Here is a 23,717-nt window from a genome sequence, read left to right as displayed (position 1 = left end):
AGAGCTTTAAAACCAACGAGGTAACCTTTGAGGTCCAGTTATTGTTCTAAAGTAGGAAACACAGCAGCCAATTTGCACACAGTAAGATCACACAAACAGAAATATGATAAATGACCATATAGGCCGTCTAAGATGTTGACTGAATAATTATTATTGGCCCAGACACCAGGGAGAATGCCCCTGCTCTGTTTTAAAGGACTATGGCAGGATCTTTTAAATTCACCAAAGTTTGAAAGTAGGGCCTCAGTGTAATCTCTCATCTAAAAAGCGGCAATTCAACACTTCCTTATTCCAGCCATTTGTTGTGTGAGAAACAATATGCCCAGCCGCAGTAAGGTCAGAGATTTGGGCTTTAAATAATGTACTTTTCATGATAAGGTTGTGCATTTTACTGTTAATTCCAGTCTGATGACAAAGCTGCCATTCAATACTTGGCAAGGATAAAGTCACCATAGTCCCAGAGGGCCACTCTCTCATTAAAGAGAGAGAGAGAGAGAGAGAGACAGAGAGAGGACTGTTAGTGGTTTAACCTGAGGGTCACCGCACCTCAGGCAAGGGGAGAGATCGAGGACAGTCCTTCATGGTAACCTCAGCTGCTGTGGGAATTGAACCCACACTGTTGGTGTCATTAGTGATCCAGACAACTGAGGTCACCAGTTCCTAAATGGTTTACCCTATCTACTGTATCAACAACAACTTAACATTTATATAGTGTTTCATAGGAGTGTTAGCAGGTACAATATGACACCATGGCCCATTAGGAGATAACAGCACAAGGAACATTGGTTTAAAGGAGATTTAAATAGTGTCTTAAACGCAGGGAATGGGGTAGAAAGGCAGAGCGGTTCGGGAGGGAATTCCAGAGTTTGGGACGCAGGCAGCTGAAGGCATGACTGCCACTGGGGGAGAAGTCGCACAAGAAGCATCAGTAACTTACACATTGTTTTTAACATTCCACAGCCTGATATTATTCTTCTCTCTTTCAGACTGTGATCAAAGCGAAAAAAATGATTCTTAATGGTGCAGAATCAGCAAAAAAGGAATCTGAAATTGAGATGTACATCTTATCTTTGAAGAATTCTCTTCTCCCCGATGCTATTCCTATTTTACTGAAGCACGCAGAGTCTGGAACTGGACCGATCAGCAATATCGCTGTATCAACTATCCAGAAGTATGAACAAGCATACATCACAGAGGAGGTGAAATTTCATGTTGTTATCATGGACTCATTGAATCACACCATCCAGAAGGAGACCATTCACCCCATTACACCTGTTCTAGAAAGAGCTCCCACCCAGTCTCCTTACCACTAAAAATTGTGTTATAAAAGCTTTTATGAGAATCTGTTTTCAGTATAGTACAAGGTTGCTATTAACAAACCTGTATGCAAACCTTCTTGGGCACAAACTGCTCATTATACTTGTTGTAAAAGAACAGCAGGTAAACACCACCTGTCTCAGCAACTTGAAAGGGACAGACTGCAAAATAGGAAATTGCAAAAACATAAAAGTTTCCACATACAGCATTGTAATGATGGCGAGATAATTTGCAATAAGAAGGGAAAACGTTGGAAATACGCGGCAGGTCTGGCAACATCTGTAAAGAGAGAAACAGAGTTAATATATCAGGTCAATAGATTTTCCATCAGAAAAGGTAAATGTTAGCAACTTAAAAGGTCTTGGGTGAAGCCAGACACATGAAAAGGCGGGGAGAGAAGTAAGGAACAGAAGGAAAAGTCTGCAAGTGGGTGGAAGGGAGTCCCCAGAACATAAGAGGGGAGAATGTAAAAGGGAAGGTGTTGCCTTTTCTGTGTTTACACAGGAAGGTAAGGAGGGAAGGGAGGGAGATGTCAGGGCTTGAAGTCTGAAACAGGACACTGAAGAGGGAAGAGAGATGACAAGGTGTAGAGCTGGATGAACACAGCAGGCCAAGCAGCACCAGAGGAGCAGGAAAGCTGACGTTTCAGGCCTAAACCCTTCTTCAGAAAACAGTACTTTCAGAGTCTGTTTTTATTATTGGCATCACTGATTGGGCCAGCATTTATTGCCCATCCCTAATTGCCCCTTGGTACAGTTAAGAGTCAACCACATTGCATTGTCTCTGGAGCACATTACTGAACCAGCGGACTTTTTAAAACAATGGCTATATGTGTTTATTAGGCTTTTTCATTCCAGATTTCAAATTTCACACTCTGCCATAGTGGGATTTGAAGCCACATCGCCCGACCATCAGCCTAGGGTCTGGATTGCTAGTCAAGTGACATTACTACCACAGCACCATCTCCCCATGGATGCAGGTGGAAGGTGAAAGGGATGATAGCTTTAGCGGTGACATCCAAAGCCCCTCCAAACACTTTGAAATGCTGATTTACCAATACTGCTTTCAGTTTCACAGTCACTGCTCATGGCCTGGCCTCCTGTACAGGTCAGGAGTTAGCATGGTTCAGTCTGCCAGCTTATCCTTGAGCACCAGCTGCACATTCTACTATCCTTTTTCCACTCTGGTCTCTCTGACCTTGGCCTCCTGCTCAGTTCCAATAAAACTCACAGAAAATTGAGAAATGGTTAGCACTGCTGCCTCACAGCGCGAGGGACACGTGTTCAATTCCAGTCTCGGGTGACTGACTGTGTGGAGTTTGCACATTCTCCCTGTGTCTGCGTGGGTTTCCTCTGGGTGCTCGGGTTTCTTCCCACAGCCCAAAGATGTGCAGGTTATGTGGGTTGGTCATGCTAAATTATCCAAAGTGACCAGGGATGTGTAGGTTAGGTGGATTAGCCATGGGAAATACAGGGTTGCAGGGATAGGGCAGGGGTTGGGTCTGAGTGGCATGCTCTTCAAAGAGTCAAAGAACAAAGAAAATTACAGCACAGGAACAGGCCCTTTGGCCCTCCAAGCCTGCACCGATCCAGATCTTCTATCTAAACCTGTCACTTATTTTCCAAGGATATGTATCCCACTGCTCTCTGCCCATTTATGTATCTGTCTAGATACATCTTAAATGACACTATCATGCCCGCCTCTACCACCTCTGCAGGTAACGTGTTCCAGGCACCCACCACCCTCCGCGTAAAGAACTTTTCATGCATATTCCTCTTAAACTTTTCCCCTCTCACCTTGAAATTGTGATCGCTAGTAATTCAGTCCCCGACTCTGGGGAAAAAGCTTCTTGCTATCCACACTGTTTATATTTCTCATGATTTTGTAGACCTCAATTAGGTCTCCCTCAATCTCTGTCTTTCGAATGTAAATAGTCCTAATACTTCAACCTCTGTTCATAGCTAGTGCCCTCCATTCCAGGCACCACACTGGTGAGCCTCCTCTGCACCCTCTCCAAAGCATCCACATTCTTTTGATAATGTGGCGACCAGAACTGTACGCAGTATCCCAAATGTGGTTGAACCAAAGTCCTATACAACTGTAACATGACCTGCCAACTCTTGTACAGAATAGCCCATCCAATGAATGAAAGCATGCCGTATACTTCTTGACCTGTCTATCAACCTGCGTTGTCACCTTCAGGGTACAATGGACCTGAACACCCAGATCTCTCTGTGCATCAATTGTCCCCAGGGCTTTTCTATTTACCATTTAGTTCGCTCTTGAATTGGATCTTCCGAAATGCATTACCTCGTAATTGCCTGGATTGAACTCCATCAGTTATTTCTCCGCCCAAATCTCCAATCTTTCTATATTCTGTTGCATTCTCTGACAGTTCCCTTCACTATCCGCTACTCCACCAATCTTAGTGTCATCTGCGAACTTGCTAATCAGACCATTTATACCTTCCTCCAGATCATTTATGTGTATCACAAACAACAGTGGTCCAAACACAGATCCCTGTGGAACACCACTGGTCACAGTTCTCCACATTGAGAAACTCCCTTCCACTACAACTCTCTGTCTTCTATTGCTTGGTCGGCTCTCTATCCATCTAGCTAGTGTACCCTGGACCCCATGCGACTTCACTTTCTCCATCAGCCTACCATGGGAAACCTTGTCAAACACCTTACTGAAGTCCATGTATATGGCATCCGCAGCCCTTCCCACATCTATCAACTTTGTCGCTTCCTCAAAGAATTCTATCAAGTTGGTAAGACATGACTTTCCCTGCACAAAGCCATGCTGCCTATCATGAATAAGCCCATTTTCTTCCAAATGTAAACAGATCCTATCCCTCAGTATCTTCTCCAGCATCTTCCCTACCACTGATATCAGGCTCACCGGTCGATAATTACCTGAATTATCCTTGCTACCCTTCTTAAACAAGGGGACAACATTAACAATTCTCCAGTCCTCTGGAACCTCACCCATGCTCAAGAATGCTGAAAAGATATCTGTTAAGGCCCCAGCTATTTCCTCTCTCGCTTCCCTCAATAACCTGGGATAGATCCCATCCAGACCTGGGGACTTGTCCACCCTTTTAGAATACCCAACACTTCCCCCTGCTTATGCCGACTTGACCTAGAGTAATCAAACATCTATCCCTAACCTCAACATCCATCATGTCCCTCTCCCCATTGAATACCGTCACAAAATATTTATTAAGAATCTCACTAATTTTCTCTGACTCCTCGCATAACTTTCCTCTTTGTCCTTGAGTGGGCCAAACCTTTCTCTAGTTACCTTCTTGCTCCTTATGTATGAATAAGAGGCTTTGGGATTTTCCTTAACCCTGTTTGCTAAAAATATTTCATGACCCCTTTTAGCCCTCTTAATTCTTCATTTCAGATTGGTCCTACTTTCCCGATATTCTTCCAAAGCTTCCTCTATTTTCAGTCACCTAGACCTTATGCCTGCGTCCTTTTTCCACTTTGCTAGTCTCACAATTTCACCTATCATCCATGGTTCCCTAAGCTTGTCCTTTTTATCCCTCATTTTCACAGGGATATTCCGTCCTGCAGTCTAATCAACCTTTCTTTAAAAGCCTCCCACATATCAAATATGGATTTACCCTCAAACAGCTGCACCAAATCCACATTCCCCAGCTCCTTCTGAATTTTGCTCTAGTCTTCCCCGATTCAGCACCCTTCCTTTTGGACCACTCTCGTCTTTGTCCATCAGTATTCTAAAACTTACAGAATAGTGATCACTATTCCCAAAGTGATCCCCTACTGAAAATTCAACCACCTGGCCGGGCTCATTCCCCAACACCAGGTCCAGTATGGCCCCTTCCGAGTTGGACTATTTACACACTGCTCTAGAAAACCCTCCTGGATGCTCCTTACAAATTCTGCTCCATACAAATCCCTAACACTTAGTGAATCCCAATCAACGTTGGGAAAATTAAAATCTTCCATCACCACCACCCTGTTGCTCCTACATCTTTCCATAATCTGTCTACATATTTGTACCTCTATCTCATGCTCGCTGTTGGGAGGCCTGTAGTACAACCCCAACATTGTTACTGCACCGTTCTTATTTCTGAGCTCTGCCCATATTGCCTCACTGCTCGAGTCCTCCATAGTGCCCTCCTTCAGCACAGCTGTGACATCCTCTTTGACCAGTAATGCAACTCCTCCACCCCTTTTACCTCCCTCTCTATCCTGCCTGAAGCATCTATATCCTGGGATATTTAGTTGCCAATCTTGCCCTTCCCTCAGTTAGAAGATGGAGGTGCGGCTTGGGGTGGGAGGAAGGGATGGGTGAGATGAAGAACAGGTTAGGGAGGCAGAGACAGGTTGGACTGGTTTTGGGATGCAATGGGTGGAGGGGAAGAGCTGGGCTGGTTGTGTGGTGCAGTGGGGGGAGGGGATGCCACGCGAAGGTTGCAGGAACAGCAACTCATATTCCGCTTGGGAACCCTGCAGCCCAATGGAATCAATGTGGACTTCACCAGCTTCAAAATCTTCCCTTCCCCCACCGCATCCCAAAACCAGCCCAGTTCGTCCCCTCCCCCCACTGCACCACACAACCAGCCCAGCTCTTCCCCTCCACCCACTGCATCCCAAAACCAGTCCAACCTGTCTCTGCCTCCCTAACCTGTTCTTTCTCTCACCCATCCCTTCCTCCCACCCCAAGCCGCACCTCCATTTCCTACCTACTAACCTCATCCCACCTCCTTGACCTGTCCGTTTTCCCTGGACTGACCTATCCCCTCCCTACCTCCCCACCTATACTCTCCTCTCCACCTATCTTCTTTTCTCTCCATCTTTGGTCCGCCTCCCCCTCTCTCCCTATTTATTCCAGAACCCTCACCCCATCCCCCTCTCTGATGAAGGGTCTAGGCCTGAAACGTCAGCTTTTGTGCTCCTGAGATGCTGCTGGGCCTGCTGTGTTCATCCAGCTCCACGCTTTGTTGCCTCTCTGATTAACTTTGGGCAGATGCTTTAGACAGTGTCTGGAGCTCAATACCTCTGGTTTGTGTCTGTTCAGGTAAAAAAGACAATGAACAGGATCTACCATCAGAACCGAAGGATCCATGAGAAGACGGTGCGGACATCTGCTGCTGACATTATCTTTAACAATAACCCATCATACATGGATGTTAAAAACATTCTGCTCTCCATTGGTGAGCTACCAACTGAAATGAGCAAATACTTGCTCTCAAAGATTCAGGATATTCTACGCTTTAAACTTCCTGGCAGGTAATTGGGACCTTTCCTGTCATTTGTACATTGTGTTCTAATGTAAAGCAGATGTCAGGGAATTGTCACGATAATTCTGAGGGTAGATGAGTAGAAATGTTAGATGCAGCAAGTTGTTGTGATTTAGAACGTGCCACCTGAAAACACATTCAACTTCCAAAAGAGTTAGCTGGATTAGCGTTTAAAATGAAATGAAAATGCAGGTTTACAGGGAAAGAGCAGGGGAATTAGACAACACTTTCAAAGAGCTGGTATGTCAAGATGGGCCAAATGGACTCTTTCTGTGTTCTATCTTTCTGTTACTAGAATTGCTATTCAGTAGCTGCAATGTGTAACATCTACAAGATGCACTGCAGAAATTCACCAAGGTTTCTTCCATAACACCTTTCAAACCCTAGACCATTTCCATAAAGAAAGATTAGGCGGCAGGTACATGGGGACACCACCCCCTGCAAATACCTCATCAGCCTGGCTTGGAAATATCGTAGAAGCCTTACAGTGTGGGAGCAGGCCATTTGGCCCGTTGAGTCCACAGCAAACTTCCGAAGACCATCCCACCAACTCCCCACACTCCCTGCATTTCCCATGCTAATTTACCTAGCTTGCACATCTCTGGACACTTTGGAGCAATTTAGAATGGCAATCCACCCTCGTCTGCACATTGCTGGACTGTGGGAGGAAACCAGAGCACCCAGAGGTAATCACGCAGACACGGGGAGAATGTGCAAACTCCACACAGACAGTCGCCCAAGGGTGGGATCAAACTTGGGCCCCTAGCACTGTGAGGGCTATCTCAGTGGGCAAATTGCCATTATATATCACTGTTCCTTCAGGGTCGCTCAATCAAAATCCTGGAATTCCCTCCCTAAGAGCATTGGACTGCAGCGATTCAAGAAGGCGGCTCACCCCCACCTTCTCAATGGCAACGAGAGATGGACAATAAATGCTTCTCCCTGATGCTGATGACTCTTGTGAATTGTTTGATGTGCACAGGATGAAAATCTTTAACAAAATGCTTCTTTCTCCGTAATATTTTTACCTAACAAAATGAAAATTTAAATAATGATTTCCCCATTTTGACATACATGAGAAACTAATACCCCAGGGTGCCCTTATTGAAACATACAAGATCTTTGAGGGACTTTGACAGGGTTGATATGGAAAGGTTATTTCTCCTGTGGGTGAGTCCAGGACCAGAGGGCATAATCTCAGAACAGGGGGTATTTAAGACAAAGATTATGGAGGAATATCTTCTCTCAGACGGTAGTGAATCTGTGGAATTCTCTACCACCCAGGGGTGTAGAGGTTGTGTCATTAAGTGTACAAAGACTGAAATAGATTTTTAATCAGCAAGGGAATCAAGGTTTATGGAAAAAGGCAGGAAAGTGGAATTGAGGATTATCAGATCAACCATGGTAGTGCAGACTCGTCAGGCTGATTAGCCTACTTCAGCTTTTATATCTCATTGTCTTATGATCCATAAGAGAATCTGCTGTATATTGAAAATTTACAGACTTCCACTGCTTACTTAATAATAAGCATGACTGATCGCTGTGCTATGTTCCTAACCATATCTATTTTATCCCTCAGTGAAATGGTACGGAAGGTTCTAAAGGATACTGTTGTCCACAACTATGACCGTTTCTCCAAGATTGGCTCCTCATCAGCCTACTCAGGATACATGAAACGTATGACAATAACAGCAAAATTCGTATATCACCTTTTAAAATAATACAACATTGCCAGGAATGTTAGAAAACAACACTTGTGTGCAGCTTTATTCTTCTTAACTCAAGGGAGGTATTATAGCCATGCGTGAAGTGCAACAAATGTTTACCAGACTAGTTCCTGGGATGATGGGACTGTCTATGGAGAGAGATTGGGCGAACTGGGGTCTATATTCTCTACAGTTTCAAAGAATGTGAGGTGATCTCATTGAAACCCAGAAAATACTGAAAGGGATAGACAGGGTGGATGCAGGTCAGATGTTTCTCCTGCTTGAGTAGTCTAGAACAAGGGGATACAATTTAAAAATAGGGGTTTATTTAGGTCCAAAATGAGGAAAAAATCTTGAGGTTTGTAGACCTTTGAAATTCTGTCCCACAGAGGGACATGGAGGATCAGTCTTTGAGCCTTTTTCAGGTAGAAATTCAGAGCTCTCTGATTACCAGTGGTGTACAGGGTTATGGAGATGGTGTGAGTAAAAGGCATTGAAGCATTCATTCAGCCATGATTGTATTGGATGGTAGGACAGGCTCAATGGGCTGAATGGCTACTTCTGTTCAGGTTAGTATGGAGTTAGAAGCCCAACAGTCGGAAGCAGGCCATTTGGTCCATCAAGCCCCCACCGACCCTCTGAAGAGCATTGCACCCAGACCCACCCCCTTACCCTACAGACCTGAATTTGCCATAGCTAATCCACGCAGCCTGCCCATCCCTAGTTGCAATTTAGCATGGCCAATCCACCAAAATTGTTCCTGTGTTCAAGCCAGTGTTTCCTATTGGATCCATGTATTTGAGTATTTGTGCGTATGGGAGAGTGGATGTCGTGGGCGTGTTTTGGGGCATGGGGAGGGGAAATGGTATGCGTGCAGAAAGGCAGAAGAAATCCTGGTGTTAGATGCTTTCCGCTGAGCGGGTCATGTCTCCACTGTGCTTGGTGATCTACCGAGGAAATCTTTTTGATTTTCAGAGGGGACTGATTCATCATCTACCTACAGCCTGGACATCCTGTACTCGGGATCTGGCATCCTTAGGAAAAGCAACATGAACATATTTATTTTCAGCCAGGAGACAGAGCTGCAAGCTACCCAGGTATGTAATAACTCAAAGTCATTGTTCTTTTACAACAGACCTTTACTGGTTGAATCATTTGCTCACTAGAACGAGCAAGGTTTTGTCCAAAAATGTTCTTCCTTGTTTAAATAGCTGTTCCTGGCATAAAAACAGAAAATACTGGAAATTTTCAGCAGGTCAAGCAGAGTCAGTAGGTTGAAAATCAGAGTTAACAGACCAGATTTTAACTTTTTCAAAATGTTCCCTTTTTAAAATCAAGGTTCAAAAAGCTTCAAGAGCCAGACTTGTAGTCAGAAATAATGTGTTAATTATCCCAGCAGACTCTAAATATCCTGTTGCAGCACAACCAGGTCAATATTCGAGTGAGTTCTTGCTGCTGTCTGGATGAAAAGGTTTTTCCTGACTTCTTGGCTGGATTTATTATTGGCCATTTTGTAGTATAACCTAATGTTTTTAATCTCACTACAATTGGAAACATCTTCTCTGCTTGCTCTTTTTGAACCTCCTCATCGTTTTACAGATCTCCATCCCAGATCTCTTTGAAAGAGACAGTGATGTAATGGTAATGTCACCAGGCTGGTAATCCAGACCCCAGGTTAATATTCTGCAGGCATAGGGTCAAATCCCAACACAGCAGAAATTAAAATTTAAACTCAATTAAAAATAAAATTTGGAATTTTAACAACAAAGTCCTAATGATGACCATGGGACCACTGTTGATTGTCAGAAAACTCCATCTGGCTCAGTAATGTTCTTTAGGGAAGGAAACCTGCTTTCTTTATGTGATCTAGGACTTCGTATGATTCCAGACCCACAACAATGGGGTTAACTCTTAACTCCTCTCTGGGCAATAAATCCTGGGCTAGCCCGTGATGCCCACACCTCAAGAGTGAAATAAAAATGTTATCTCTGAGACTTTGCTTTGTATAAATAAGGAACACCAGCCTGTTATGTTGTTTATGATGATCATAACCTTACTAGCTGTCATCAACATGATCTTCTTTAAAATAAAGTCATGGGATCTTTCATGTGCATCTATGAGGTTTTAGCTCACTTACTGGGCTATACCTCTGTCAGTGCTTCAGCACTGTTCTGGGAGTGTCAGCCTGGATAAAGGAAGGTTCTGGTGTCTCTGCGGGAGGGCTGCCTGAGGTTTCATGACGTATTGTGTTTTCCCGCAGGTTGTGATTGAAGCCCAGGGTTTAGAGTCTCTTATAGCCGCAAAGGCCGATGAGGGTGAGGGCGACCTTGAGTCACTGGCTGGAATGTCTGCGGTACTGTTTGATGTCCAGCTTAAGCCAGTCACCTTCTTCCGAGGTTACAGCGACTTAATGGCTAAGATGTTCACAGCAACTGGAGAGCCAATGAATGTGGTCAAAGGCCTTATTCTGCTTGTTGATCATGCCCAGGTATCTGCTCGTCTCCATCAACCTTCATTTCTGGGTTTTTAAATAACCATTAGGATAACACTTATAGAGCTTTTGTTTGTGCGTTGCTCATTGACCTTAATTAGAATGTTCTTTTTAATTGACATTGCCTAAGTGAAAAATTTTTACTGAGATTCCATTGTTAATCCTTGCAGATTTACAAAAACATTAATGGTGTAATAAAGGTACATTTGCTTTTATCCGAGATAACAAATTGTGGAGCTGGATGAACAGAGCAGGCCAGGCAGCATCTTAGGAGCACAGCCTGCTCTGTTCATCCAGCTCCACACTTGGTTATCTCGGATTCTCCAGCATCTGCAGTTCCCATTAATTCTTATTTGTTATTATCATTTGGGTTTTGGAATTTAAAATACAGGAAGATAGATTTTGGTTATTTTTGTAAAGGACTTTCTTTTAAAGGTCAGAAAGTAATTTGGAACAGTGATTGAAGTATCTCATTTCCAAGAAGACATGTGATTTCACTTAATTGCCTGGCCAGATTCGTGTTCTGTTAATAGATGAAATGTTTATATTGCTATGTTAGGCAGATCATGGCAACCAATTGCAATAATTAAACATATGATCTATCAAGCCAGGTTTCATTCTGGGATCTACCTTGTTCAGTATTACCATCAGTTGAGATCACAGCAATTGGATGTGGATGTTGCTGGTATAGCCAGAATTTATTGCCCATCCCTACTTTCCTTTGAGAATGTGGCAATGAGCTACCTTCTTGAACCACTGCATCTTGTGTAAGTACTCCTATAGTGCTGTTAGGAAGGGACTGCCAGGATTTTGACCCAGTGACAGTGAAGGTACAGCAATATATTTCAAAGTCAGGATGATGAATGGCTTAGAGCGGAACTTGCAGTTGGTAGTGTTCCCATGTATCTGCTGCCCTTAACCTGCTAGATGGTAAAGATCATGGGTTTGGAAGGTGCTGTTGAAGGAATTTTGGTGAGTTGTTGCAATGAATCCTGTAGATGATACATACTGCTACCACTGTGCATCAAAGCTGGAGGGATTGAATGTTGAAGGCTGTAGATGGTGTGTTGATTAAGCTTAGAATCAAGTATTACATGGAACATGCAACAGAGAAACAGATTACTCAGCCTGACTGATGTTTGCCATTGTCTATGCTGTACCCCCTTCTCCCATTCTACTTATTATAATCCTGTCCTTCTACTTCTTTTCTTCCTTATGCGTTTACATTTAAATGTAACTGTGCCATGAGACCAGAGACTCCAGAGAAAGTGTAAAGAAGATTTCAGCTGAGAGGACATTGCTATCAGTATTAATCAGGCTAGGTCTCTCTTCCCCAATAACAAGAAGACAGAGGGTAAACTTGATAGGAATCCTTGAAATGAGGAGGGGTTTCAATAGGGTTGGTATCGAGAAGACAATTCCAAGCAGGATGTAACCGAAACCTAGGGGTGTCATCAATAACTAATAGTTACTAAGAGGTCAGGAAATTTTACGAGAAACATCTTTACTCCAGAGAGCAGTGAGAACATGGAACTCACTCCCTCAGAGATTTCTTGGGTGAATGGTATAGATACATTTAAGAGCTAGCTGGATAAACAGATGACAGGGAAAGGGGAAAAAGTGAGGTGCAGATAGGCTGAAATGGAATGGGGTGGGAGGAGGCTCATCAGGAATGCAAGTACTGACGTATTGATCAAATATATTGCAAATTTCACCTAACTCGTTTTAGGAAAGTCTGCCCTTTGACAAATCAGAAAGATTAAACAGACAGGGGATCCAATGTTTCCGCAAACAGTCCTTTGGAAATTGAAAGCCTTGCTTTTTTTCTGACTTCAGAACTTCCAGCTGCAGTCTGGACTGAAAGCAACAGTGGAATTCCAAGGAGGATTGGCTATTGATATCTCTGGTGGTATGGATTTCAGCCTATGGTACCAGGAGTCTAAAACCACCGTCACCAACAGGTACCAGTCTTCACTGTAACTTGCATTCTGTGACTTGTATGCCTTTCATCCAGCTGTGCTTATTGTTACAACGTTAGGACAGGAAGGAGGAGGCTAATCAACCTCATTGAGTCGATGCCACCATTCACTGCGATCAAGGTTGATGTGTATCTTAATTCCATCCTCTTGCCTTGAATTCTTATAGGACATAAGCATCGCAGCCAGGGCCCATCCCTAATTGCCCTGGTGGAGGTAGTGACCAGCTACCTCCTTGAGTAAAACTGAATACCTTGTCCAGCCATTTCAGAGAGCAATTAACTGTTGTTGGTCTGGAGTCACATGTAGGCCAGACTAAGTAAGGATGGCAGATTTCCTTCCCTGAAGGACATTAGTGAACCAGATTTTGCAACAATCCAGTAGACTACCATTTTAATAATATAATTGAAGAACAGATGATGGTGGAGATCTGAAATAAAAACAGGAATTGCTAGAGAAACTCAGCAGATCTGGTAGCATATCTTACTGTCAGACTTGCTGAGCAATTTCTGCTTTTGTTTCAGTTTACCCTTTACTGTGATCTTACATTTTAGTCCAGGTTTGTGTTAATTAAATTTGTGCTCCCCCAGCTGCAATGGAGTGATTTGAAATCATGTCTCTGGATTACTAGTCCCGATTTCTGGATTACGATCTGGTAACATAGCCATTCCATTACAGTCTGGAACACATTAGTGCATGGCCGTGGGGAGCCAGATTGTGATATTGTTGTTCAATTAAAGTGTTGGGGCAATGTCTTCTTCAACCTGAGAGATACTGAAGTGGTGACACAAAGCTGGCTTTGATTGAATACAGCAGGTCAGGTACCTCTTGAATGACCACTCAGCCACTCATTCCGACCATGCAGTTGCTAGCCCTCACTTCTCCTGCCTGATCCATCCCAAAGGCAATAATTAACTGCTGATGACTGACGCCTTGTCTTCTGTTCTACTCCCCAGCCAGTTCCTCAGGCAGCTCCTGGCTCCACCAATTAGGAGTGGGGCTTGCCAGTATAGGACCTTTGCGCATCAAACCAGTGTCTTGAGGTTGGGATCTGGAAATGATTTGACTATCAGATTTCTGAAAATCCAGGATTTGGATTCAGTGTTCACAGATGGGACAATGCCTCAAACAGCTTGTGTTTCTTTTCTTCCAGGGGTGCAGTGGTCATTGTTGGTAACATCACGGTGGATTCTTTGTTCATTAAGAGTAGTGTTGAGGTGAGTGTGGAAACTGAGGCAGTACTCGATTTCATCTCCACTGTGAAGTTCTCTGGATACCCATTCCTGGTCTGTATGCAGATGGTCAAAGAAGGGTTTCCATTTCGGTAAGACATACATCAATTCTCATGGGACTGGGAGGGAGGTGGCATGCTCAAGTGTCTTCATTAGTGTGAAGGTTTTGTTTGCATAGACCGAGAGACTATGTTTCAACTGGTCAGGTCAGTATAGTTGTAGGGGCTTTATATATCACATAGTCCTATTGGTTGAATTCTGAAGAAGCCTCTTTACTCTGACTGTGTAGAATGTGGAAGTCACTCCCACAGGGAATGGCTCTGATTCGATAAAGAGAGCAGGACGGTATTTTAGGACCAGTATCAAAAAAAAAATTAGGTGTCAGCATGGTGAAGCTACCAGACTTCTTACAGTGCCAAACAATATAAGGAGCGATCCCACAACCAATGGATCAGATCTAAGCTCTGCAGTCCTGCCACATCCAGTTGTGAATGGTGGTGAATGATTAAACAACTCACTGGAGAAGGAGGTTCCACAAATATGCGCATTCTCAATGATGGAAGAGCCCAGCACATCAGTGCAAATGATTCATTCGCAGCAATCTTCAGCCAGAAGTGCCAAGTAGATGATCCATCTTTGCCTCCTCTAGTGGTCCCCAGCACTATAGATACCAATCTTCAGCCAATTCAATTCACTCCACATCATATCAAGAAATAATTGGACGCAGTGCAAAGGCTACAAGCCCTAACAACATTCTGGCAATAGTCCTGAAGACTTGTGCTCCAGAACTTGCTGCTCCCCGAGCCAAGCTGTTCCAGTACAGTTACAACACTGGCATCTACCCAACAATATGCAAAATTGCCCAGGTATGGCCTGTATATAAAAAAAAGGACAAACCCAACCCGGCCAATTCCACCCCATCAGTTTACTCTCGATCAGCAGTAAAGTGATGGAAGGTGTCACTAACTCTGCTATCCAGCAGCACCTGCTCAGCAATAACCTGCTCAGTGACGCCCAGTTTGGGTTCCACCAGGACCACTCAGTTCCTGACCTCATAACAGCCTTGGTTCAAACATGGACAAAAGAGCTGAATTCCAGTGGGGAGGTGACAGTAACAGCTGGTGACATCAGGGCCACATTTTGCTGGATGGGACCTAAGAAGCTTTAACAAAATTGAGTCAATGAATCAAGGGAGTCAATGGGAATTGGGGTAAAACTCTCTGGTGGTTGGAGTCATACCTGACACCTAGGAAGATCGTCGTGATTGTGGGAGTTCAGTCACTTCAGCTCCAGAACATCTCTGCAGGAGTTCCTCAGAGTAATGTCCTAGACCCAACCATCTTCAGCTGCTTCATCAATGACCTTCCCTCCATCATTAGGTCAGAAGTGGGGATGTTCGCCAATGATTACACAATGTTCAGCACCATTCGCAACTCGTCAGGCACTGAAGCAGTCCATGTTCACATGCAACAAGATCAACAATATCCAGGTTTGGGCTGACAAGTGACAATTAACATTCACGCCACACAAATGCTAGGCAATGACCATCTCCAATAAGAGGCAACCTAACCACAGCCTCTTAGCATTCAATAGCATCTCTATCACTGAATCCCCCACTACAAACATACCAGGGGCTGACCATTGGCCAGAAACTGAATTGGACTAGCTATATAAGTGCAGTGGCTACAACAGGAGGTCAAAGGATAGGAATACAGCAGGGCATAACTCACCTCCTGACTCCTCAAAGCCTGTCCACCATCTGCAAAACACAGGTTTGGAGTGTGATGGGATACTCCCCGCTTGCCTGATGAGTGTAGCTCCAATAACATTCAAGAAACTTGACACCATCTTGGACAAAGCAGCCCATTGCAGCTTTTGTCCTTCTAGATAGAAGTCCTGTTTGGAAGATTTGGCCTGTTGTTTCCAAGCCAGGTTTTTCTGGGTCAAGAAATAATAGAAACTGCAGGTGCTGGAGAATCTGAGATAACAAGGTGTAGAGGTGGCTGAACACAGCAGGCCAAGCAGCATCTTAGGAGCAGGAAAGCTGACGTTTCTGGCCTAGACCCTTCTGAAGAAGGGTCTAGGCCTGAAACGTCAGCTTTCCTGCTTCTAAGATGCTGCTTGGCCTGCCGTGTTCAGCCAGCTCTACACCTTGTTATCTCTTTCTAGATCAAATCCAGTTGGTCCCAGTTCACGTACAAACCATTTCTCCTGCAAACTCTTCTCCCTTCAAATGTTTGAAGGCTCTTTGAAAGCTCCTATTGACTTTCTACCCAGCAGCCAATGTTTTCCAAATTCTAACCACTCACATAAAAGACTGCTTTTTTTTCTAGTCGCTTCTGATTCTTTTCTGATACTTTAAATCTGAGTCCTTTCAACCCTTTAGCAATTGGAAATAGTTTATCATGTCTTCAAACACTATTACATTCCCTGTCCCCTCCTCAATTCCAGGCTCTTCATCGATGCCCTTATCCTTGGAAGTGATCTTGTAAATCTCTTCTGTGCCCTCAAAATAACCTTCACATTCTTCGTAAAATGGGTTCCACATGGATGGGCCTAGTGCTCTGGCTGTCTTGTAAAGATTTAATGTAATTCCTTAGCTCTGGTAATCTAGCTGTCTATTTATAACATGCCTGTAACAGCTAGTTGGATGAAGTGCCAGGAGGCAGCTGCTGTGCCTGGGTGGGTATCCCTGCTTTCACCAGCTCCTTCAAGCAAGGAAGGCTGGAAATCTAAATATATCTGAGGCATTTAGGAACATGTGGAGTAAAGAAAAATTAATACAATCATTTTACAAAGGGATTGTTTAGAATTTCAATTTCAACAAAGGGGAGGCGATGGCCTAGTGGTATTATCGCTGGACTGTTAATCCAGAGACCCAGATAATGTTGTGGGGACCTGGGTTCAAATCCCACCACAGCAGATGGTGGAATTTGAATTCAATAAAATATCTGAAATTAAGGAACTAACGATGACCATGAACCCATTTCATTCACTGATGACCTTTAAGGAAGGAAACCTGCCATCCTTACCTGGTCTGGCCGACATGTGACTCCAGACCCACAGCAATGTGGTTGACTCTTAACTGTTCTCTGGGCAATTAGGGATGGGCAATAAATGCTACCCTAGTCATCGTCACCCTCATCCTGTGAATGAATAATGAATAACGCATTGCCTGATAGGGTGGTCTTTCAAAAGAGTAATGAACAAATATGTGAGGGAGAAAAGTTTCAGAAATATGGGAAAAGAACAGGGGCTAAATAGATTGCTCATAGAAAGCGATTGCACAAACATGATGGGCCAAATGGCTAACTTATATCGAGAGAAAGCAAGCAAATGTTTCAAGTCTAGATGACTCTTCTTCAGAGCTGACCATCACTTCTGATGAAAAGTTATCCAGATTTGAAGCATTAGCTTACTCCCTGTCCATGCATGCTGCCTGACCCGCTGTGATCTCCAGCATTTTTTAGTTTTCAGTACAGATTCCAGTACCTGCAGTAATGTGCCCCTACCTGGCTAAATCTGTGCTGTAATAACTAGTGCTCGTCATAACGGCCCAGGATACATTGGCCCGTTTGAAAATCTTGTAGAATTGAGCATTTGATCATCTGAAATGTGGATACTGAGGCGCTGTTAACCCACATTGAATTTTACAGGCAATATGTGACCAAATATGAAAGCTTGCCATCAGGAAAATCGTATGTGACTCGGAAAGGAAGGAAAATGCTGGTGGCTGGATCGGAATTCCCTCTCCACCAGGAGAACTCTGTCATGTGCAAGAAGCTGTTTGAGAAGGATTCGGACTCAGGGGAGTGGTTCTGAGACCTGGGGAGGGTGTGTGGGGGCTGCTTTAGCACTGACTGCGTGTGGGGAGAGGGGATGAAGAACTAAAATTAAACAAAACACTAGAGGGAGCTAACAGCAAGCTCCCCAGAACTAAATGTCAGAACTGTTAGACAATTTTAAATATGAAGGGAAACATCCCTGTCTTTTTACAGCGATTTAATGTTGATGTGTCATTTTGACCTAACCCGGTGAAGGGGGAATTGATCACATCAAGCCTGGTGGTCATTGTAGGTGTTTAGACAACATACCAAAGCCCCTCTTCCTTTGAAACTTCAGTCGGATGTACATTTGAACCATACAGTGTGAGACACCAGGTTTTAAACCAATTTAATTTTGTTGTCATATGGGTTTGGTTAAAATGAACTTTCTGGATTCGTTAAGAAGGTCCTCGCAGGATTCTCCAATCTTGTCTGTTTGCCAGTGCTCAGTGCTAAATGTCCTGACCAGCCCCCAGTACATCCTTCTCAACTATTCAACCAATACACACCAGTAACGGGAAGACTGAGCCACCTTAAACTGTACCTGTGTTAATATTTAGAATTATTTCTCAATTTGGATAAATACACTTCCCATTTAAGGCTGTGTATTAACTTAATGCCTTTGAGATGTTTACATTTTTACATGTATTTAAAGTTTTTTTATGAAGTAGTGGGGAACAAACAAAGAAACTACAACTATAAGTTAAGACACCGCTGATATAGACGTCTTTGGAATTGTGAGGTAGATACTTTGGGACACGGGGGAAAGAATGCAGCATTAATAGTTGAACATCTGTGAAATGACAGGCTTGCGTTTCTGAAGAACATTGGTTTCAAAAATCCCAGTTCGCCAATCGCTTGGCACATGGATAGGAAATGGTGGGAACAGATCTATTATTTCATACTGAGTAGTCCTTGTGAATGCCCTCCATCACCAGCAGGACCCAGTGGGAATTAGGATCTAAAGTAGGCCATTTGGCCCCTTGAATCTGTTGTACCATTTGATAAGATTTGTTTGTGGCCTCAACTCCGCTCTCACACCTGCCCCTAACCTGGCGCTCACAGCCTTTCGGGATTCCAGTACGGTTGCCAATTCTGATTGGATGGATTCCTGGAAATGTTGTCAAACTGTTCTCTTTTCAGCTCCAGCAATTGTAGTACCCCTCTCCCATTACTCACCTTTCATCACTGGGCTCCTGACTCATCCTTCCTGAGCACACATGCAGCCAATTGGGAAGCAATGGTCTTTTTCGTGCCCTGATTGGATGATAATTGCACTCTCAATATCTTGTCTGTTTCTAATGGTTTTTTAACTGATGAATACATGCGTTCAACCACAGAAATTGGAGAAAAGGAGAATTATTTTTGTGTTATATACCCCTGTGATATTCTTCCAAGGTTTTGTCCAGGAAATTCATCTTTATTTCCTGGACACATAAGGGCAATCCTGGGTTGTGTGCAGACTAGACCATGTGGGAGTATAATTAAGGTACAAACCCAGGATTTGGAAAGTTTAGGCTCAGGTCTTGATATTCTGTGTTCTGTCTTCAACAGTCTGCATCTTTTGGAACTGAAGGAGACAGATGATCACAGATTCAGGCCACTTCTGAAAATGTTTCTGTATGTCCCTTGTATGTGAGAACTGAGTAACATGTCTGAACAATATTGAGGAATAAATTTTAAAGTAAAGGAATAATGCTGAAATCACTTGGGCGCTAAAGTTGGGAATCTAAAACTCCATACTTTCGCTGAAAACATTTTGTTTTGTCTCTTAATGAAAAAGTATCAAATGTGAAAATTAAGACTTCTCAATGGGGGGAGTGTAGTTAAATGAGAAGACATTTACAATTGATGAAGACAAGCTGAAAACCTTAAAATAATAGCAGGATTAAAGCAATATGCAGGGAGCTTTCCAAAGAATCTTGGTTTCTTATGAAGCTTGATTTTATGCATGATCAAATTGAATGGCAGAATAAGTTCAAGGGGCTGAATGGCCTCCTCCTGTTTATATTAAAAAAAGTTACTGACTTATTTGTTGAGAGTTTTTGTGTCTACCCCTTCAGTTCTTCCAACAAAAAAACCCCAAAAGGTTAAAATTATAGAAAATATATTGTCTTTGTGACGTTTTTGGATGGTTTGAGAATTGGGAAATGACATGTGTGTTTCTTTAAAATCTTTTGCATTTCTATCTATTGAATGTCTGAACAGGATTGCTGGTAAATGTAACATAAATACATCAATCCTGAAACTGTACCTCTGTTTCCTCTTAGTTGATCGTAGGGATCTGCCAATCGATGTTTCTGGGATCACTTGGTGAGGATGTGGGGTCTCTGCTCACCCTAATAAGATGGCTGGGACCAAAAGATAGGGGCAACACAAGTGGGGAGCTACTGCGTCCAATCCCTCAGTGACAGACAGTTGCATGACACCATTCAGGCCATTTGACCCAACTGGCCCATACCACGAATCAACATGTGCCTCCTCCCACTCCACTTCATCTTACTCCATCAACACATCCTACAATTCCTTTCTTCCTCTTATGTTTATCCAATTGCTCGTTAAATTCATCTATGCTGTTCAGCTTGGCATTCCCTGTCGTAATATCCCATATTCTCACCACCCTCTGAGTAAGGATTTATTCATGGTGATCTGATGTTTATGGCCCCCTAGTTTTGTTCTCCCCCACAAGTGGGGACATCTGCTCAATGTTTTCCCTACTGAGTGTTGAGGTCCGACCATCTGATTGGCTCAAGGATGCTTTGTCTAATCAGTCTTACCTTCCCTGAGCTTGGCGGCAGTAAAGGCTACCAGGGCATTGGGTTATGACCCTGGAAAGATAAGGGTGTCAAAAGAGCCGGTCAAAGGCTGCAGTGTCCCTCCTTTCTAAGGGCATCCAGATTGTTCGTCTGGCAGTCCATGTGGACTGCTACTGCTGCTGAAATCTCCAGCAAGGTTCCACTGTAGGTACTTCCGCAGACCTCCAAATGCATTATTTTCTCAGTGTTGCAAACTTCAACAGGGATCTTTGTATCAGGGGCAAGCCAGGCCAACTCCCCCTCACTGCCCTGCAGAGGGAAATTACTGTGAATGATGTCAGCAGTACGTGCATACTCAAAGTGGGCTATTTTTGTGAGAATTGCTAATACCAAATAATAACCAAAGCATTTTGTGCAATGTATTTTCAAGTGAATTTGGGTTGGACTAAAATGCCACTGTGAATAATTTCCTATCAGATACTTTGCAACTTTTTCAACATTAAACCTAAAACGCACAGCTTCACTGTAGAAAATGGCACTGAAATAGCATTAAAGATCTGGATGGAGCCAAATTATCCCCTCCAGATGTCCAATTAAAGACTTCTCAATTCATTTTAACTTTGGCAGTGTTAACACACAGTAAGTTTCAAGGCACAAATGAAGAACTGTTTTGTAACCTATCTTCAGTGCAATGTCAGGATCTCTGCGATAGATACTGCTGCCTTGAATATCCCTGGTGCCATCTGCCAACATGGCCAGTGATGGTTTGTATTGTAGACTAAGCAAAATTATTTCAGATTTGTGCAACATCTTTACCATCTGTCAACTGGACCGGTATCTATAACAGGCATCAGGGCTTTTTTCAGAAGGTGTTCTGACTGGTAATGAATTGTAGAACATTTTATTGGAGCTGATCACACACTTTTGGTTACAAAGTTTGTAAAATGTCATCAGTAGCACTGTGTTTCCTCGGAAAGGGAAGGCTGGTTGTGGCCGGTGGATCATATGCCAAAATAAGTTTCCAAGATATCTTCAACACTTCCTCCAACGACACAATATTCTGGGCTAACATTCCCAGTAGCACTGCGGGAATGCTACATTGTCAAGAGTGCTGTCTTTCAAGCTAGATGTTAAACTGAGTCTAAAACCCAGTCTGTCCCCTCAGGTAAATGTAACAGATCAACTAATTCAAAGATAAACAGAAATCCTCTCACCAAAGCCTGACCAATATTTATCCCCCAATCACTACCATTAAATCTGATCCTTTTACTTTGCAGTCAGTGGGACATTGCTGTGTGAAAATTGGTTCTGGCTTTTCCTGCAACAATGGCTACCCTTCTCAAAAAGTACGTCATTAAAATTGTTTGGGACATCTTGAGGTCATGAAAGGTGCTACACAAATGAAAATCTATCTTTCAATGACTGGAGCAGACTGTGCTTTTGAAAGATTGGAAATGTTTTGTATCAAATTTAGTTGATAAATGTGTCAAATGCACAAATGATATTGTTGCATCTGTCCAAGGTACGTTGCTGGGCACTTGTTATGAGGAAAAAAAGACAAAAATAGTTTTATTTATTATGTTAATCTCACATGATAAAGCAAATTAAAGCATTCAGTGCTGACTTGTGAGATAACTGGAATTGTGTGTTAGCCCACAGTGAAACAAAATACTGTGGATGCTGCAAATCTGATATAAAAACAGAAACTCTCTGGAATCACTCAGCACATCTGGCAGCATCTGTGAAGAGAGAAATTGGAGCAGCTCAATGACAATCTTATTAGACAATAGGGCTGCTCTGTCATTAGCAAGAGACAACAGGTGGTAGTTTAGTGATAATGGGAACCGCAGATGCTGGAGAATCCAAGATAATAAAATGTGAGGCTGGATGAACACAGCAGGCCCAGCAGCATCTCAGGAGCACAAAAGCTGACGTTTCGGGCCTAGACCCTTCAGTCCCTCTTCTGCACCTACACAGGCCCCAAACCCCACCTCTTCCTCCGTTACGGTAACGGAGAAAGAGGTGGGGTTTGGGGCCTGTGTAGGTGTGGAAGAGGGACTGAAGGGTCTAGGCCCGAAACGTCAGCTTTTGTGCTCCTGAGATGCTGCTGGGCCTGCTGTGTTCATCCAGCCTCACATTTTATTATATAGGTGGTAGTTTAACCTGAGGGTCACCATGCCTCAGGTGAGGAGAGAGTTTAAGGAAAACGCTTTATGATAACTTCAGCTGGCATAGGAACTGAACCCACACTGTCACTATCACTCTGTTTACTAACCACCTAGCCTACCTCCTTACAACAGCCCACCTACAAAAGAGAGAGCATGTGCCCTCCTTGTTCCTGCTGCCACCTCACTTATCTGTGCTGAAATTAATTTTTCATTTACAAGAAAGAAGTCATTTTGCAATTACTTATGGAAAAAAGCTGGTTGGAAAAATAGTAACATAGGAACAGGAGGAGGCTATTCATTCCTTAAGGCCTTTCCTGCTATTCAATGAGATCATTATAATTAGAATTAGCTTTATTGTCACATGTATGTGTAAAGTTTACAAGTCGTTATTTATGGCACCATCCTAGGTGCCAATGTACCTAGATACAGATTCTTAAGAACAAATTCTTAGGGAAAGAAATAAATAACAAGTCCAGCAATAAGTTAGAAAAATAGGGAAATATGATTTCAGAATAACAGTACTTCCAACCCAAAACGCACCAGGCTTCACCTCGAGGTTGGGAATGCTGGGAATCAGGACCGTGCTGAGACAGAGAGTTTATTGTGGCTGATCTGTGATCTAACTCCATGTACCAGCATTGGCTTCATATTCCCTTCATAACCTTTACTAGCAAAAACATATTGATCTCAAATTTAAAATCATTAAATAAATTAGCACCTACTGCTTCTGCTACGTGTGAGGGAGAGTCACATTTCTACCATGTTTCCAGTGAAGCAGTGGTTCCTAACTCCTGAAGGGCCAGGCTCGGATTTTAAGATTATGTCTCCTTATCTTAGGCTTTCCCAGAAGTGTGAAAAGCTTCACCTCAGCATTGTGGACCACAATAATAAACCACTACAGGTCCACTTTAATAGAATCATGCCTTTTGGCAGGAAATTGCTTTTCAAAGATAGAATTCAGATCCTTGC

The 23,717-nt window shown here is 43.2% G+C and overlaps 1 protein-coding gene across 1 annotated transcript in view; it reads left to right on the top strand.

Annotated features, from left to right (window-relative positions):
* mttp (microsomal triglyceride transfer protein) overlaps positions 1–19,856 on the top strand; it is a 54,396-nt gene extending 34,540 nt beyond the window's left edge. Inside the window, exons 11-18 of the mRNA XM_048527808.2 lie at positions 987–1,199; positions 6,373–6,584; positions 8,175–8,272; positions 9,277–9,398; positions 10,562–10,789; positions 12,629–12,753; positions 13,922–14,092; positions 17,657–19,856. Of these exons, the coding sequence (XP_048383765.1) occupies positions 987–1,199; positions 6,373–6,584; positions 8,175–8,272; positions 9,277–9,398; positions 10,562–10,789; positions 12,629–12,753; positions 13,922–14,092; positions 17,657–17,822 (1,335 nt within the window). The 3' untranslated portion in view covers positions 17,823–19,856. The remainder of the gene's footprint in view (positions 1–986; positions 1,200–6,372; positions 6,585–8,174; positions 8,273–9,276; positions 9,399–10,561; positions 10,790–12,628; positions 12,754–13,921; positions 14,093–17,656) is intronic.
* The last annotated feature ends 3,861 nt before the right edge of the window (positions 19,857–23,717 follow it).

Source organism: Stegostoma tigrinum, chromosome 1 (genome assembly GCF_030684315.1).
Source record: "Stegostoma tigrinum isolate sSteTig4 chromosome 1, sSteTig4.hap1, whole genome shotgun sequence".
Lineage (NCBI taxonomy): Eukaryota > Metazoa > Chordata > Chondrichthyes > Orectolobiformes > Stegostomatidae > Stegostoma > Stegostoma tigrinum.
The sequence above is the reverse complement of the archived record's forward strand: the minus strand, read 5'-3'. Positions and strand labels throughout refer to the sequence as shown.